Raw genomic sequence first — 13,872 nt, 5'->3', positions numbered from 1 at the left:
ACAGGCATGAGCCACCGCGTCCAGCCTAGACCAATATTATATGCCCTCAGCACTTTCTGCTCCTGGCATCTCAACTCTGTTTTAGTTGGGTATGACAAGAATGATCCAACTGTATGGTCAACTTTTACACTTGGTAAAGAGTACACTACCCAGGATCTCTCCATATTATTTCTTACAATTGCATGTGAATCCACAATTACCTCAAAATAAAAAGTCCAATTTAAAAGCATTAATGATCATGCTTATGTGTCCATTATTTGTATACTATGGACACATCCAAAATATGCCTCAATTTGATCTTTTCCATGCCTTTGTCTAAAATAGTAAGATCTAGTATCAGAGAAACCTTGGTTTAAATGCCAGCTTTGCCCTTTACTACCCATGTGGGTATATAGCAAATACTAGCAAATTACTTTACTGCTCTATGTCTCCATAGCCTTACCTGGAAAAAGAGATAATGACTGTGCCTATTTCACCAGGTTGTAATTAAGATTTAATTATATACTACTTGTAAAACATAAAACAGTAAGTAGCCCATGTCTCATTGCAACTATTTACTATTCTTAGTTGCAGTTACAGCTAACTAGAATCTTCTTCCTCCCTTCTCTGCCTTTTGAAGCAGTATACAGTCTCTGTCCTACTTTTGAGACCTGCATCAAATGCTATCCCTTTCAGAAATGTTTCTCTTCATCCCAATCCAAAGGGATGTATCTGGACCTCCCTTGAAATCCCCAATGGCCACAAAGGCTCTACAACTCCGGATGGCAGCAATTTCCTCAATCCTCTATCTCTACCCTAACTAGAATAAAGCATCTTTACTAAGATTTATGTAGTCCTTCTGTAACAAGTACCCAGTTTAATTAAAAGCAACAAGCCTCAGCCGGGCACAGTAGCTCACACCTGTTATCCTAACACTTTGGGATGTGGAGGTGGGAGGATCACTTGAGCCCAGGAGTTCAAAACCAGCCTGGACAACATAGCAGGACCCCATTTCTACAAAAAAAAAAAAAAATTAAAAGTTAGCCAGGCATGGCGATGCATGCCTGTAGTACCGGCTACTTGGGAGGCTAAGGTGGGAGGACCACTTGAGCCTGGGAGGTCGAGACTGCAGTGAGCCATGATTCTGCCACTGCACTCCAGTGTGGGTGAACGAAGGAAGACCTTGTTTCAAAAAAGAATTTAAAAAATAAGGCAACAAGCCTCTTCTTGAATAAGGAACTATTACTTTTGCCTTCAGCAAATTTATAAAAAAGATAAATCTATCCTTATTGCCCAAAGGGAGGATTATCAGTTAGCTTTTGCTGCTTCATAAATCACTACAAAAGGTAGTGACTTAAAATAACAAACAAATCACCACAAAAGGTAGTGACTTAAAATAGCAAACAGCTATTCTCACAATTCTGTGGGTTGGATGGGTTGTTCTCCTGGTCTGAGCCAGCTCAGCCAGGGTTTGAAGACCTAGGATGACCTCTCAGCTGGGACCCCTGGGATATCTGGAGACCTTTCTCTCCTTGTGGTCTCTCCTCCTTTGGAAGGCTAGCATAGGCTGCCACACGTGGTGGCATAAAAGTTCTCAGCAGCAAAATATTAATAATGCAAGTATCAATGCACCAGCACTTTTCAGGCCTCTGTTTTCATCACATTTTCTATTGTCTCATTGTCCAAAGAGAGTCACATAGCCAAGACCAGATTAAGTAGGGGAAGGGACTTCCCAAGGGTATGCACACTGGGTGGTAGGAATTATTGCACCCATTTTTGCAAACAGTCTATCAAAGGAAGGAATTAGTTAAATATTAAACCAAGATCTAATTTCAAATCACCAGTGTGAGTTAGGAGAAACGTTTGGTGCAAAACTGAAAACAATTCACCTGACTTGGTATCACCAAATACACATACAGTGGCTGGTATACAGGAATGGTCAGAAGATATTTAAGGGACTCCATCTCTGTGCAACCCTAGAGCAGTTTCAATTGCATGGCATAGCGCAGACTTTAGCTACAGGCCTCTTTAAAGAGATATTGTTTGGATTGGTTTTGTTTCTCTAAAAAGGACCTGGGCCCAGTCTTACACATCAGGAGAAACAAGAAGATGAGTTGGCAGGCTCTGTTATTCCCCTTGTTGCTTAAGAAGGAAGGTTTCCTCACGTAATAGGCCATTTAAGATCGTGCACAAGGATTCCTGGGCAAGATGGCTGAATAGGAACAACTCTGGTCTGCAGCTCCCAGTGAGACCAACCCAGAAGTCAGGTGATTTCTGCATTTCCAACTGAGGTACCCAGTTCATCTCAATGGGACTGGTTAGACAGCAGGTGTAGCCCATGAAGGGTGAGCAGGAACTTGGTGGGGCATTGCCTTACCCTGGAAGCACAATACAGTCTTACAAGCCTACTCTGGACCAAGCAGCTGACCCCTTCTTCGAACTCCCTTCTCACTATCTCTTTTGCCTAATAAATATTGAGGGCTATGTAAAGCTCAGGGCCTTGTCCACTAGAGGCAAAGTGCCCCCAACCCCTTCTTCCAAATATACTCTTTTGTCTCTTGTCTTTTATTCCCACATTTGCCCCCTTTGTTCAGTCTCCCTAAGTCCATATAAATTACACAAGGGGTCGGGGAACTCACTCCCCTAGCCAAGGGAAGCCATGAGGGACTGTGTTGTGATGGACAGTGCTATCTGGCCCAGATACTATGCTTTTCCCACGGTCTTCACAACCCACAGACCAGGAGATTCCCACGGGTGTCTACATCACCAGGGCCCTGGGTTTCAAGCACAAAACTGAGTGGCCATTTGGGCAGACACTGAGCAAGCTGCAGGAGTTTTTTTTCATACCCCAGTGGCACTTGGAACACCAGCAAGACAGAACTGTTCACTCCCCTAGAAATGGGGGCTGAAGCCAAGGAGCCGAGTGGTCTTGCTCAGCGAATCCCACCCCCATGGAGCCCAACAAGCTAAGATCCACTGGCTTGAAATTCTCGCTGCCAGCACAACAGTCTGAAGTCTACCTGGGACATGCAAGCTTGGTAGGGGGGAGGGAGGTCCACCATTACTGAGGCTTGAGTAGGCAGTTTTCCCCTCACAGTGTAAACAAAGCCACCGGGAAGTTCGAACTGGGTATGGAACCCACCTCAGCACGGCGAAGCTGCTGTAGTCAGACTGCCTTTCTAGATTCCTCCTCTCTGGACAGGGCATTTCTGAAAGAAAGGCAACAGCCGCAGTCAGGGACTTACAGATAAAAGTCCCATCTCCCTAGGACAGAGCACCTGGGGGAAGGGGCAGCTGTGGGCGCAGCTTCAGCAAACAAACATTCCTGCCTGCCAGCTCTGAAGAGAGCAGCAGATCTCCCCATACAGCACTCAAGCTCTGCTAAGGGACAGACTGCCTCCTCAAGTGGGTCCCTGACACCTACACCTCCTGACTGGAAGACACTTCCCAGCAGGGGTCAACAGACATCTCATACAGGAGAGCTCCGGCTGGCATCTGGCAGGTACCCTTCTTGGATGAAGCTTTCAGAGGAGGGAGCAGGCAGCAATCTTTGCTGTTCTGCAGCCTCCACTGGTGATACCCAGGCAAACAGGGTCTGGAGGAGATCTAAAGCAAACTCCAGCAGACCTGCAGAACAGCAGCCTGACTGTTAGAAGGAAAACTAACAAACAGAAGCAACAGCATCAGCACCAACAAAAAAGACACCCACAGAAAAACCCCATCCAGAGGTCACCAACATCAAACACCAAAGGTAGATAAATCCACAAAAATGAATAAAAACCTTTGCAAAAAGGCTGAAAATTCCAAAAGCCAGAATGCCCCTTCTCCTCCAAAGGATCACAACTCGCCAGCAAGGGAACAAAACTTAACAGAGAATGAGTTTGATGAATTGACAGAAGTAGACTTCAGAAGGTGGGTACTAACAAACTCCTCCAAGCTAAAGCAGCATGTTCTAACCCAATGCAAGGAAGCTAAGAACCTTGATAAAAGGTTACAGGAACTGCTAACTAGAATAATCAGTTTAGAGAAGAGCAAAAAAGACCTGATGGAGCTGAAAAACACAGCACAAGAACTTTGTGAAGCATACATGAGTATCAATAGCCGAATTGATCAAGCAGAAGAAAGGATACCAGAGACTGAAGATCAACTTAATGAAATAAAGCATGAAGACAAAATTAGAGAAAAAAGAATGAAAAGGAATGAACAAAGCCTCCAAGAAATATTGGACTATGTGAAAAGACCAAACCTACAATTGATTGGTGTACCTGAAAGTGATGGGGAGAATGGAATCAAGTTGGAAAACACACTTCAGGATATTATCCAGGAGAACTTCCCCAATCTAGCAAGACAGGCCAACATTCAAATTCAGGAAATACAGAGAATTCCACAAAGATACTCCTCGAGAAGAGCAAACCCAAGGCACAAAATCATCAGATTCTCCAAGGTTGAAATGAAGGAAAAAATGTTAAGGGCAGCCAGAGAGAAAGGTCTGGTTACCCACAAAGGGAAGCCCATCAGACTAACAGTGGATCTCTCTGCAGAAACCCTACAAGCCAGAAGAGAGTGGGGGCCAATTCAACATTCTTAGAGAAAAGAATTTTCAACCCAGAATTTCATATCCAACCAGACTAAGCTTCATAAGTGAAGGAGAAATAAAATCCTTTAAGACAAGCAAATGCTGAGTGATTTTTGTCACCACCAATCCTGCCTTACAAGAAGTCCTGAAGGAAGCGCTAAATATGGAGAGGAAAAACCTGTACCAGTCACTGCAAAAGCATACCAAAATGTAAAGATGATTGACACTATGAAGAAACTGCATCAACTAATTGGCAAAATAACCAGCTAACATAATAATGACAGAATCAAAATCACACATAACAGTATTAACCTTAAATGTAAACAGGCTAACTGCCCCAATTAAAAGACACAGACTGGCAAATTGGACAAAAGAGTCAAGACCCATCAGTGTGCTGTATTCAGCACATCTCACATGCGAAGACACACATAGGCTCAAAATAAAGGGATGGTAGAATACTTACCAAGCAAATAGCAAGAAAAGAAAAGCAGAGGCTGCAATCCTAGTCTCTGATAAAACAGACTTTAAACCAACAAAGATAAAAAATGACAAAGAAAGACATTACATAATGGTAAAGGGATCAATGCAACAAGAAGAGCTAACTACCCTAAATATATATGCACCCAAAACAGGAGCACCCAGATTTATAAAGCAAGTTCTTAGAGACCTACAAAGAGACTTAAACTCCCACACAATAATAATGGGAGACTTTAACACCTCACTGTCAATATTAGACAGATCAACTTGACAGAAAATTAACAAGGATATTCAGGACTTGAACTCAGTTCTGGGCCAAGCGGACCTAATAGACATCTACAGAACTCTCCACCCCAACAGAATATACATTCTTCTCAGCACCACATAGCACTTATTCCAAAATAAAACACATAATTGGAAGTAAAACACTCCTCAGCAAGTGCAAAAGAACAGAAATCATAACAGTCTCTCAGACCACAGTGCAATCAAATTAGAAGTTCGGATTAAGAAACTCACTCAAAACTGCACAACTACATGGAAACTGAACAACCTGCTCCTGAATGACTACTAAGTAAATAATGAAATTAAGGCAGAAATAAATAAGTTATTTGAAACCAATGTGAACAAAGACAGAATGTACCAGAATCTCTGGGACACAGCTAAAGTAGTGTTTAGAGGGAAATTTATAGCACTAAATGTCCACATCAGAAAGTGGGAAAGATCTAAAATCGACACCCTAACATCACAATTAAAAGAACTAGAGAAGCAAGAGCAAACAAATTCAAAAACCAAAAGAAGACAAGAAATAACTAAGATCAGAGCAGAACTGAAGGAGATAGAGACATGAAAAACTCTTCGAAAAATCAATGAATCCAGGTGCTGGTTTTTTGAAAAGATTAACAAAATAGATAGACCACTAGCCAGACTAATGAAGAAGAAAAGAGAGAAGGATCAGATAGACATAATAAAAAATGATAAAGGGGATATCACCACTGATCCCACAGAAATACAAACTGTCATCAGAGAATACAATAAACACCTCTATGCAAGTAAACCAGAAAATCTAGTAGAAATGCATAAATTCCTAGACATATACACCCTGCCAAGACTAAACCAGGAAGAAGTTGAATCCCTGAATAGACTAATAACAAGTTCTGAAATGGAGGCAGTAATTAATAGACTACCAACCAAAAAAAGGGCAGGACCAGATGGATTCACAGCTGAATTCTACCAGAGGTACATAGAGGAGCTGATACCATTCCTTCTGAAACTATTCCAATCAATAGAAAAAGAGGGACTCCTCCCTAACTCATTTTATGAGGTCAGCATCATCCTGATACTAAAATCTGGCAGAGACACAACAAAAAAAAGGAAATTTCAGGCCAATGTCCCTGATGAACATCAATGCGAAAATCCTCAATAAAATACTGGCAAACCGAATCCAGCAGCATGTCAAAAAGCTTATCCACGATGATCAAGTCGGCTTCATCCCTGGGATGCAAGACTGATTCAACATATGCAAGTCAGTAAATGTAATCCATCACATAAACAGAACCAATGACAAAAACTACATGATTATCTCAATAGATGCAGAAAAGGTCTTCGATAAAATTCAACAATACTTCATGCTAAAAATACTCAATAAACTAGTATTGATGGAACGTACTTCAAAATAATAAGAGTTATTTATGACAAACCCACAGCCAAAATCATACTGAATGGGCAAAAGCTGAAAGCATTCCCTGTCAAGAAAAGACAATATGTTGCGTAATCAACATATTGATTGGTGAATCTTGTGAAATCTATTCCTTATTTTCTTTCACTAAACATATATGCATTTAATACTGTGTCAGACACCTCTGTACACCACTTCCATTCTATCGGCTTCATCTCTGACTCTAGCCACCAGTACAGCAGCCAGTTGCATACAGGCTCTGCCCAGCTCAAGATAGTATAATCTAACAGCACCTCACCTTGTCCATCATGCACACCCCTCTTTTCCTGCACCGGGGATTCTCCGATGCTGAGGTGTAAGAAGCACATAAGAATCTGCTCAATACTCAGGCACATACAACCTGGAAGTCTGGACAAGTACTTCCTACCACACCTGAGTTTATGTTAATGAAGTGTCTCTTGGAAAGCCTTAAGGATGAGAGCTGGTTGCCATGGGAGCCAACCGTGAGAGGATTGGAACTTTCAGCCTCTACCCCCAAACTCCAGGGAGGGGAGAGAGGCTGGAGATTGATCTGATCACTAATGGTTAACGATTTAGTCAAGCATGCTTATGTAATAAAGCCTCCATAAAAACCTAAGAGAGTAGAGTTTAGAGAGTTTCCAGGTTGGTAAACTTGGAACAGTGTTCAGTGGAGGCGCTGAGAGAGTGGCACACCTGCATGGGACACAGAAGCTCCAAACCCACTCCCCATGTCTTGCCCTATGCATCTCACTGACCTGACTGTTCCTGAGTTGTATGCTTTATAATATAACCCTGTAAGTAAACTGTTCTTCTGAGTTCTGAAAGCTAGTTTAGTAATTACAGAACCTGAGGAGGGTGTCATGGGAAGTTCCGATGTGTAGCCAAGTCAAAGAGAACTTGTGGGTAACCTGGGGACCCACTATTTGAGATTGGCATCTGAAGTGGTGCCAGTCTCATGGGACTGAGCCCTTAACCTCTGTAGTCCATGCTAATACCAGGTAGTCTCAGAAGTGAAGCATTGAGAATAGTAGTAGAGAATAAATGGGAGTTTTCTTTTGAAGGAATAATAAGATTCTGGCTATATTTTTGAAATAAGGCAAAAATACTTACTAATGAATTAGATATGGGGTATGAGACAAAGAGAGGAGTCAAGGATATCTCCAGACACTGGACGAAGAATATTCCTTTCCAGAGACTAAGTGCAGAATTGAGAAGGAAGGCGGGCTACCCCCACAAGGGGATACTTTAGCTCCCATGTGCTCATCCTTGCCCTACACTCTACCCATTATCTTCTAGAGTAGTTCAGCTTATACTAGACAATCATGCTGTGTAAGTACACATCATGGGCTGTCCATCACGGGATGTCGTATGAGCTGTGATTACCAGCAGAGATCATAGTTCTACAAGTTGAAGTGTTCTCTCTGGTGGTCCCCATGTGTACAGGCTATTTGAGCATCTGAAGATGGTTAGCTCCTGAGGAAAAAAAAACTCCACTGTTTAGAGGATGAATGAATCTCCCAGGGGAAGGATCCATCATAAAGTATTTGCTGTCTCTGCCTGTACTTATTGGGACAATTCGGGAAGTCCACAAGGACAGTCCAAATCATCCTTGTCGTCTACTTCCTGTTGCATTCCCAGCATTGTTCTCATTTTAGAAAGAGCCTGTTAACTATCATAAGTCAAAAAACAGCATTCTGACCTCTGCCCTGGGACTTCCTGATCCTCCTCCTCTTATAAATACAAGGGCAGAGCTGGCATCCTGGGAGCCAGGAGGCAGTGAGCCCAGGAGTCCTCGGCAAGCCCTGTCTGCCCACCAGGAGGATGAAGGTCTCCGTGGCTGTCCTCTCCTGCCTCATGCTTGTTACTGCCCTTGGATCCCAGGCCAAGGTCACAAATGGTGAGTCCAGTGAGCTTTCTCCAAGGCGACCAGGTTCATGGTAACTCAAGCTCTGGGACAGAGACACATTGCCCTCCTGTCACTACTCACCTTCCCAGACATGGTCATGGTACTCATTTAAAAGCAGCGCCAGAATATAGACCTGGCTCTGTCTGCATGCTTTGGACCCTGGGAGGGGAATATACACATATGGCTGGTCCAATGTGGGGCCAATTACTTCCTTTTTCACAGCAAAATTATTTGATAGCTTCCCTTAGCTGACATAGGACTATTAAGTGCTAAATTAAAAGAAGTGTAGTAAAATTACAAATTTGTAGAAAGAAGCATAGAATTGTATGATGTTAAAACTGTTACATACCATCTAGCATCATCTATAATATCATTTTGGAGAAGAAATGGAACCAGCCACACAAGTGACTCAACCAAGGTCACCTAACCATCATATTTTTTTGTTTAACAAATGCACTTCTAGTACTTCCTATGTACAGGGCAGGCACTGTTCTAAGTGTCTTACAGATATTAACACATCAATTCTATCTAACAACCCTGTGGGATATGTATTAGATAAAAAAATAAAAATGCAAATGTGTTACTTTTGTAGGGAGAAAACAAAACATCAATTTTTATATAGTTTTTCATATTATTATTGACATTTTACAAATGAGAAAACTGAGGCACAGAACCTTAGATAACTTGGTAGATCACACAACTAGTAAGTGGTGGAATTAAAATATGAGCTAATAAGGAAGTAGTTATGGAAAGACAAGGCCATTTAAGATCTTTTTTTACCTTACCCAAACCATATTGAACATATTAAAATACACCCACATGCCTTATTACATATAATTCATTTAATGTAACCATGTAAGAAATAAGTTGAAAACACTAGAAAGCAATTGGGGGACTAAGTTGGCAGCTGAATCGTTATTGCTAAGTCTTTATGTTTCAAAATGTTAAGTAAATATCAACTTTAAAGCTGGCCTTAAAATTATTAATAGTATATTTAATATAATCGTTAAATTATATTAAATGCATATTTAATGTGGTTATTAAGTTATATTAAAAGTATATTTAATATTGTTATTGAATTACATTAAAAGATATTTAATACAGTTATTAAATTATATTAAAAGTGTATTTATTTTTAATATATTAAAAGCATACTTATATATTATATTAAAAGATACATGCACATTTATGTTTATTGCAGCACTATTCATAATAGCAAAGACTTGGAACCAACCCAAGTGCCCATCAAGATAGACTGGATAAAGAAAATATGGCACATATACACCATGGAATACTATGCAGCCATAAAAAGAAATGAATTCATGTCCTTTGCAGGGACATGGGTAAAGCTGGAAACCATCATTCTCAGCAAACTAACACAGGAGCAGAAAGCCAAACACCACATGTTCTTACTCATAAGTGGGAGTTGAACACTGAGAACGCATGGACACAGGGAGGGGAACATCACACACGGGGGTCTGTTGGGGAGTGGAGGGAAAAAGGAGGGAGAGGATTAGGACGAATACCTGGTGCATGTGGAAGCCCTAGATAATGGGTTGATAGGTGCAGCAAACCACCATGGCACATGTATACCTATGTAATGAACCTGCACGTTCAGCACAGGTATCCTAGAACTTAAAGTAAAATAAAAGTAAATTTAATTAATTTTAAAAAAAGAAAAAGTGTATTCAATAGTTATTACGTTGTACTTAAAATATATTTAATATAATTATTAAATTATATTAAAAGTAAATATTTATTTTAATTTATTTTATTTTATTTTGAGATGGAGTCTCATTCTGTGGCCCAGGCTGGAGTACAGTGGCACAATCTTGGCTCACTGCAACCTCCACCTCCCGGGTTCAGACGATTCTCCTGCCTCAGCCTCCCTAGTAGCTGGAATTACAGGCACATGCCACCACACTCGGCTAATTTTTGTATTTTTAGTAGAGACGGGATTTCACCAGGTAGGCCAGGCTGGTCTCAAACTCCTGACCTCAAGTGATCTGCCCGCCTTGGCCTCCCAAAGTGCTGGAATTACAGGCATGAGCCACCGCACCCGGCCAAATTTTAAAGCTAACTTTATTCTGTGATACAGTCAATTGTGGAAATCAACTAACTTTGAGGATTAAAATTAAAAAGAAAGGAAAAAAGTGTAAAGCTTAGTTTCATTTGCCTAACAAGCATAAGGCAGCTCCACAATCCCATTTCCAAAGCACTTGGCACTAGCTGAATTTTGGAATGCAGAATTTCTCAGGTTTTAAAAAGTTAATATGATATGATGCAGCAATTCTATTTCTGGGTATATATCCAAAATAATTTAAAACAGGTACATGAAGAGATTTTTGTACACCCATATTTATAGCAGCGTTATTGATGACGATAGCCAAAACGTAGAAGCAAACTAAGTGCCCATCAAAAGGTTAGTAGATAAACAAAGTGTGATTCATACATACAATGGGATCTATTTGGTCTCAAAAAGTAAGGAGATGCCCTTGAATGTTGAAGTAAGAAAAAATAAAAATTTTAAAAAATTTAAGTAAGGAGATTCTGACACATGCTACAATATGGATGACCATCAAGGACATTATGCTAAGTGAAATAAACCAGTCGCAAAAGGACAAATAGCGTATGATTCCACTCACATGAGGTACTTAGAGCAATCAAATCCACAGAGACACGACCTAGATAGTGGTTGTCAGGGATTAAGGGGAGGAAGAATGGGGAGTTGTTGTTTAATGAATACAGAGTTTCAGTTTCACAAAATGAACAAGTTCTCTGAATGAATGGTCATGAAAATTGCAGAGTTGTTTGAATGTATTTGATGCTATTGAACTGTAATCTTAAAATAGTTCAAAAGGCAAATTTTATATTTTATATATATATATAAAGTATATATATATATAACCACAATTTAAAAATGATTTAGTAAAAACTTAAACATATATTGATGGTACTTATCCCTGATGAGGCCTGGGAACAATATTTTAATCAAACACAGCGATCTCCTGTAACAAGCACATGAATATTTCTACTAACTGGGATGAATAATGACCATAATAGCTTCATTTCACTTAAGAGGATACTGTGCCACCATATGCGCTGATGAACACCTCTCTGTTTCCAGAGTACTATGGATTCCAGAAATGTGTAGAGAGACTTGTAGACTGTGTCACATCATGTAGATATTCCATTAACTGAACCATGTTAGATTCTGAGGTTGCTTTTAGTATTTCAGAGTCAACACAATGTTTTCATGTCTACATTTTCAAAAGGTCCCTGAAAAGTCTCAGGGCCCTAAAGGAATAAATGGGCCAGGAGACAGGCCTGGAACCCAGACAGGTGGTGGTGGTCCAGCTTCAGAGTCTTTCTGCCTCGGGAGGGGGATGAGCAACGGGGTGGGTGGAGATGCTGAAACAATGCTCTCACCCAGTGATTTCCTTCCCTGTCCTGTCTTTCTTCCAGATGCAGAGACAGGGTTCATGATGCCAAAGCTTTCACTGGCAAATCCAGAAGTTCTGGACAGTAAGTGATCAGATACGGCATATATTTAAAAGCAACCAGCAGGTGCAGGTCTGCACTATGGGATCCATTGTCCCTGTTTACAGTATGGGAGGAGAATGAGAGGGTCGTGAGGGTGGTGAACATCTCCAAGGAAGATCAGGATGGGCTAGGGGAACCCCCTCCGTAGATGCCTTCCCTGTTCCCCTCTAGCTGCCCCAAGAGTCTGCTCCTTTGGGGCAGAAGGTGCTCTCTGATGCCTGCAGGTGTCTGCAGATGCCTTCCTTTTCTGGGGGAAATGCTCTTGGTCCTGCTGTGGCCCACCCTGAGTGCCCTCAGACACACAGCTCAACTCTGGTGAGGATCTGAAGCAGGGAGATGCCAGCAAGTGCCGGCCACAGAGGAGGAAACATCTCCTCCGCGCCACGTGCCTTCTCACCCTCCACAGTGCTCTGGAGGAGAAAGATTGGTCCTCAAACGACCCTTTCTCTTGTTGCAGGCTTTCACGCTATTAATGCTGACTGCTGCACCTCCTACATCCCAGGAAGCATCCCGTGTTCACTCTTGGAGAGTTACCTTGAAACGAGCAGCAAGTGCCCCAAGCCGGGTGTCATGTAAGTGCCAAGCTCACCAAACACGTGTTGAGGGAGAAGGACTCTGTAGCATCTTGCAGGGAGGACCTGATAGATGGGTGTCCATCAGGGCCCACCCTCTGGATCCTGCCAGGTATGGGGCATCTGTGTCCTTATGAGGATCCTGCAGGGCATCAGGGATGAGATATTCCCAGGGGAAAAAGGGTGGGGAAGGAAGAAGAAAGCAGGCACAAGTCTGCCCAAGGATGCTCGCATGAGTCACTACAGAGTCCCACAGGCTGAGGGGGATCTCAAGAGGACACTGGCCCTGAGTTGCCATCAGCAGAGAATGGAAAAAAAGAAAGAAAAAACTGGCTGTGTTGACTGGGAAATCTGAGGGGCAGGGAGAATGGGGCCTCCTGTCCCCATGTGCTGGACACACCTCAGTTTGTAACCTTTCTCCCCCTTGTTCCCCAGCTTCCTCACCAAGAACGGGCGACGTTTATGTGTCAGTCCCAGTAATAAGCAAGTTCTGGCTTGCAGGATAATGCTGAAGCTGGCCACACGGATCAAGGCCAGGAAGAACTGAACTTGTCAAGGCGAAGGGACGCAAGTTGCCAGCTACCAACTTTCTTGCCTCAACCACCTTCCTGAATTATTTTTTTAAGAAGCATTTATTCTTGTGTTCTGGATTTAAGGCAATTCATCTAATAAAGAGTTTCTCACTTTTTTTGTGTGATAGGGTCTCTGTCACCCAGGCTGGAGTGCACTGGCACATCTTGCCTCACTGCAGCCTAACCTCCTGGGCTCAAGTAACCCACCTACCTCAGCCCTACAAGTAGCTGTGAAACAGGATGTTAGGACAGAGAAAAGAGACATCCAAGGTGGGGAAGCTCGACAGCAACACAGGTTTATTGGACAGAGAAACCTGTGGAGGGGGAGCACCAGCAAGTGCTAGAGCCCCTGTCCTGCTTCCAGACTGGGACAATTATAGGTCTGGACAGGGGAGGTGGGGCAGTGTGGCTAGCTGCCTGGCAGGATATAATAAGTGGGCCACTTCCTGCAGTCAGGCAGTGTGGCCTGGGATCTGTTTGGCAAAATGTTTTTCATGGCCTGAGCCCCCATGGAAGTTTCCTCCCTGATCAGGGTGTGCAAAACGGCAGGG

General features: G+C 42.3%; 1 protein-coding gene across 2 annotated transcripts; it reads left to right on the top strand.

The window, feature by feature from the left end:
- Nucleotides 1-8,485: 8,485 nt before the first annotated feature.
- LOC112609379 (C-C motif chemokine 23) lies at nucleotides 8,486-13,437 on the top strand. Of its 2 annotated transcripts, none has more exons than XM_025362032.1 (4): nucleotides 8,486-8,625; nucleotides 12,100-12,159; nucleotides 12,635-12,749; nucleotides 13,185-13,437. In XM_025362032.1, the coding sequence occupies exons 1-4, from the start codon at nucleotides 8,550-8,552 to the stop codon at nucleotides 13,294-13,296; spliced, it is 363 nt and encodes a 120-aa protein (XP_025217817.1). In that variant the 5' UTR covers nucleotides 8,486-8,549; the 3' UTR covers nucleotides 13,297-13,437. The 2 variants fall into 2 exon arrangements, with proteins under 2 accessions (XP_025217817.1, XP_025217816.1); XM_025362031.1 differs by having other exon boundaries at nucleotides 12,584-12,749.
- Nucleotides 13,438-13,872: the final 435 nt, after the last annotated feature.

Source organism: Theropithecus gelada, chromosome 16 (genome assembly GCF_003255815.1).
Source record: "Theropithecus gelada isolate Dixy chromosome 16, Tgel_1.0, whole genome shotgun sequence".
In the NCBI taxonomy this organism is placed as follows: domain Eukaryota; kingdom Metazoa; phylum Chordata; class Mammalia; order Primates; family Cercopithecidae; genus Theropithecus; species Theropithecus gelada.
Note: the sequence above shows the minus strand (reverse complement) of the source record. Positions and strands in the feature narration are given on the sequence as shown.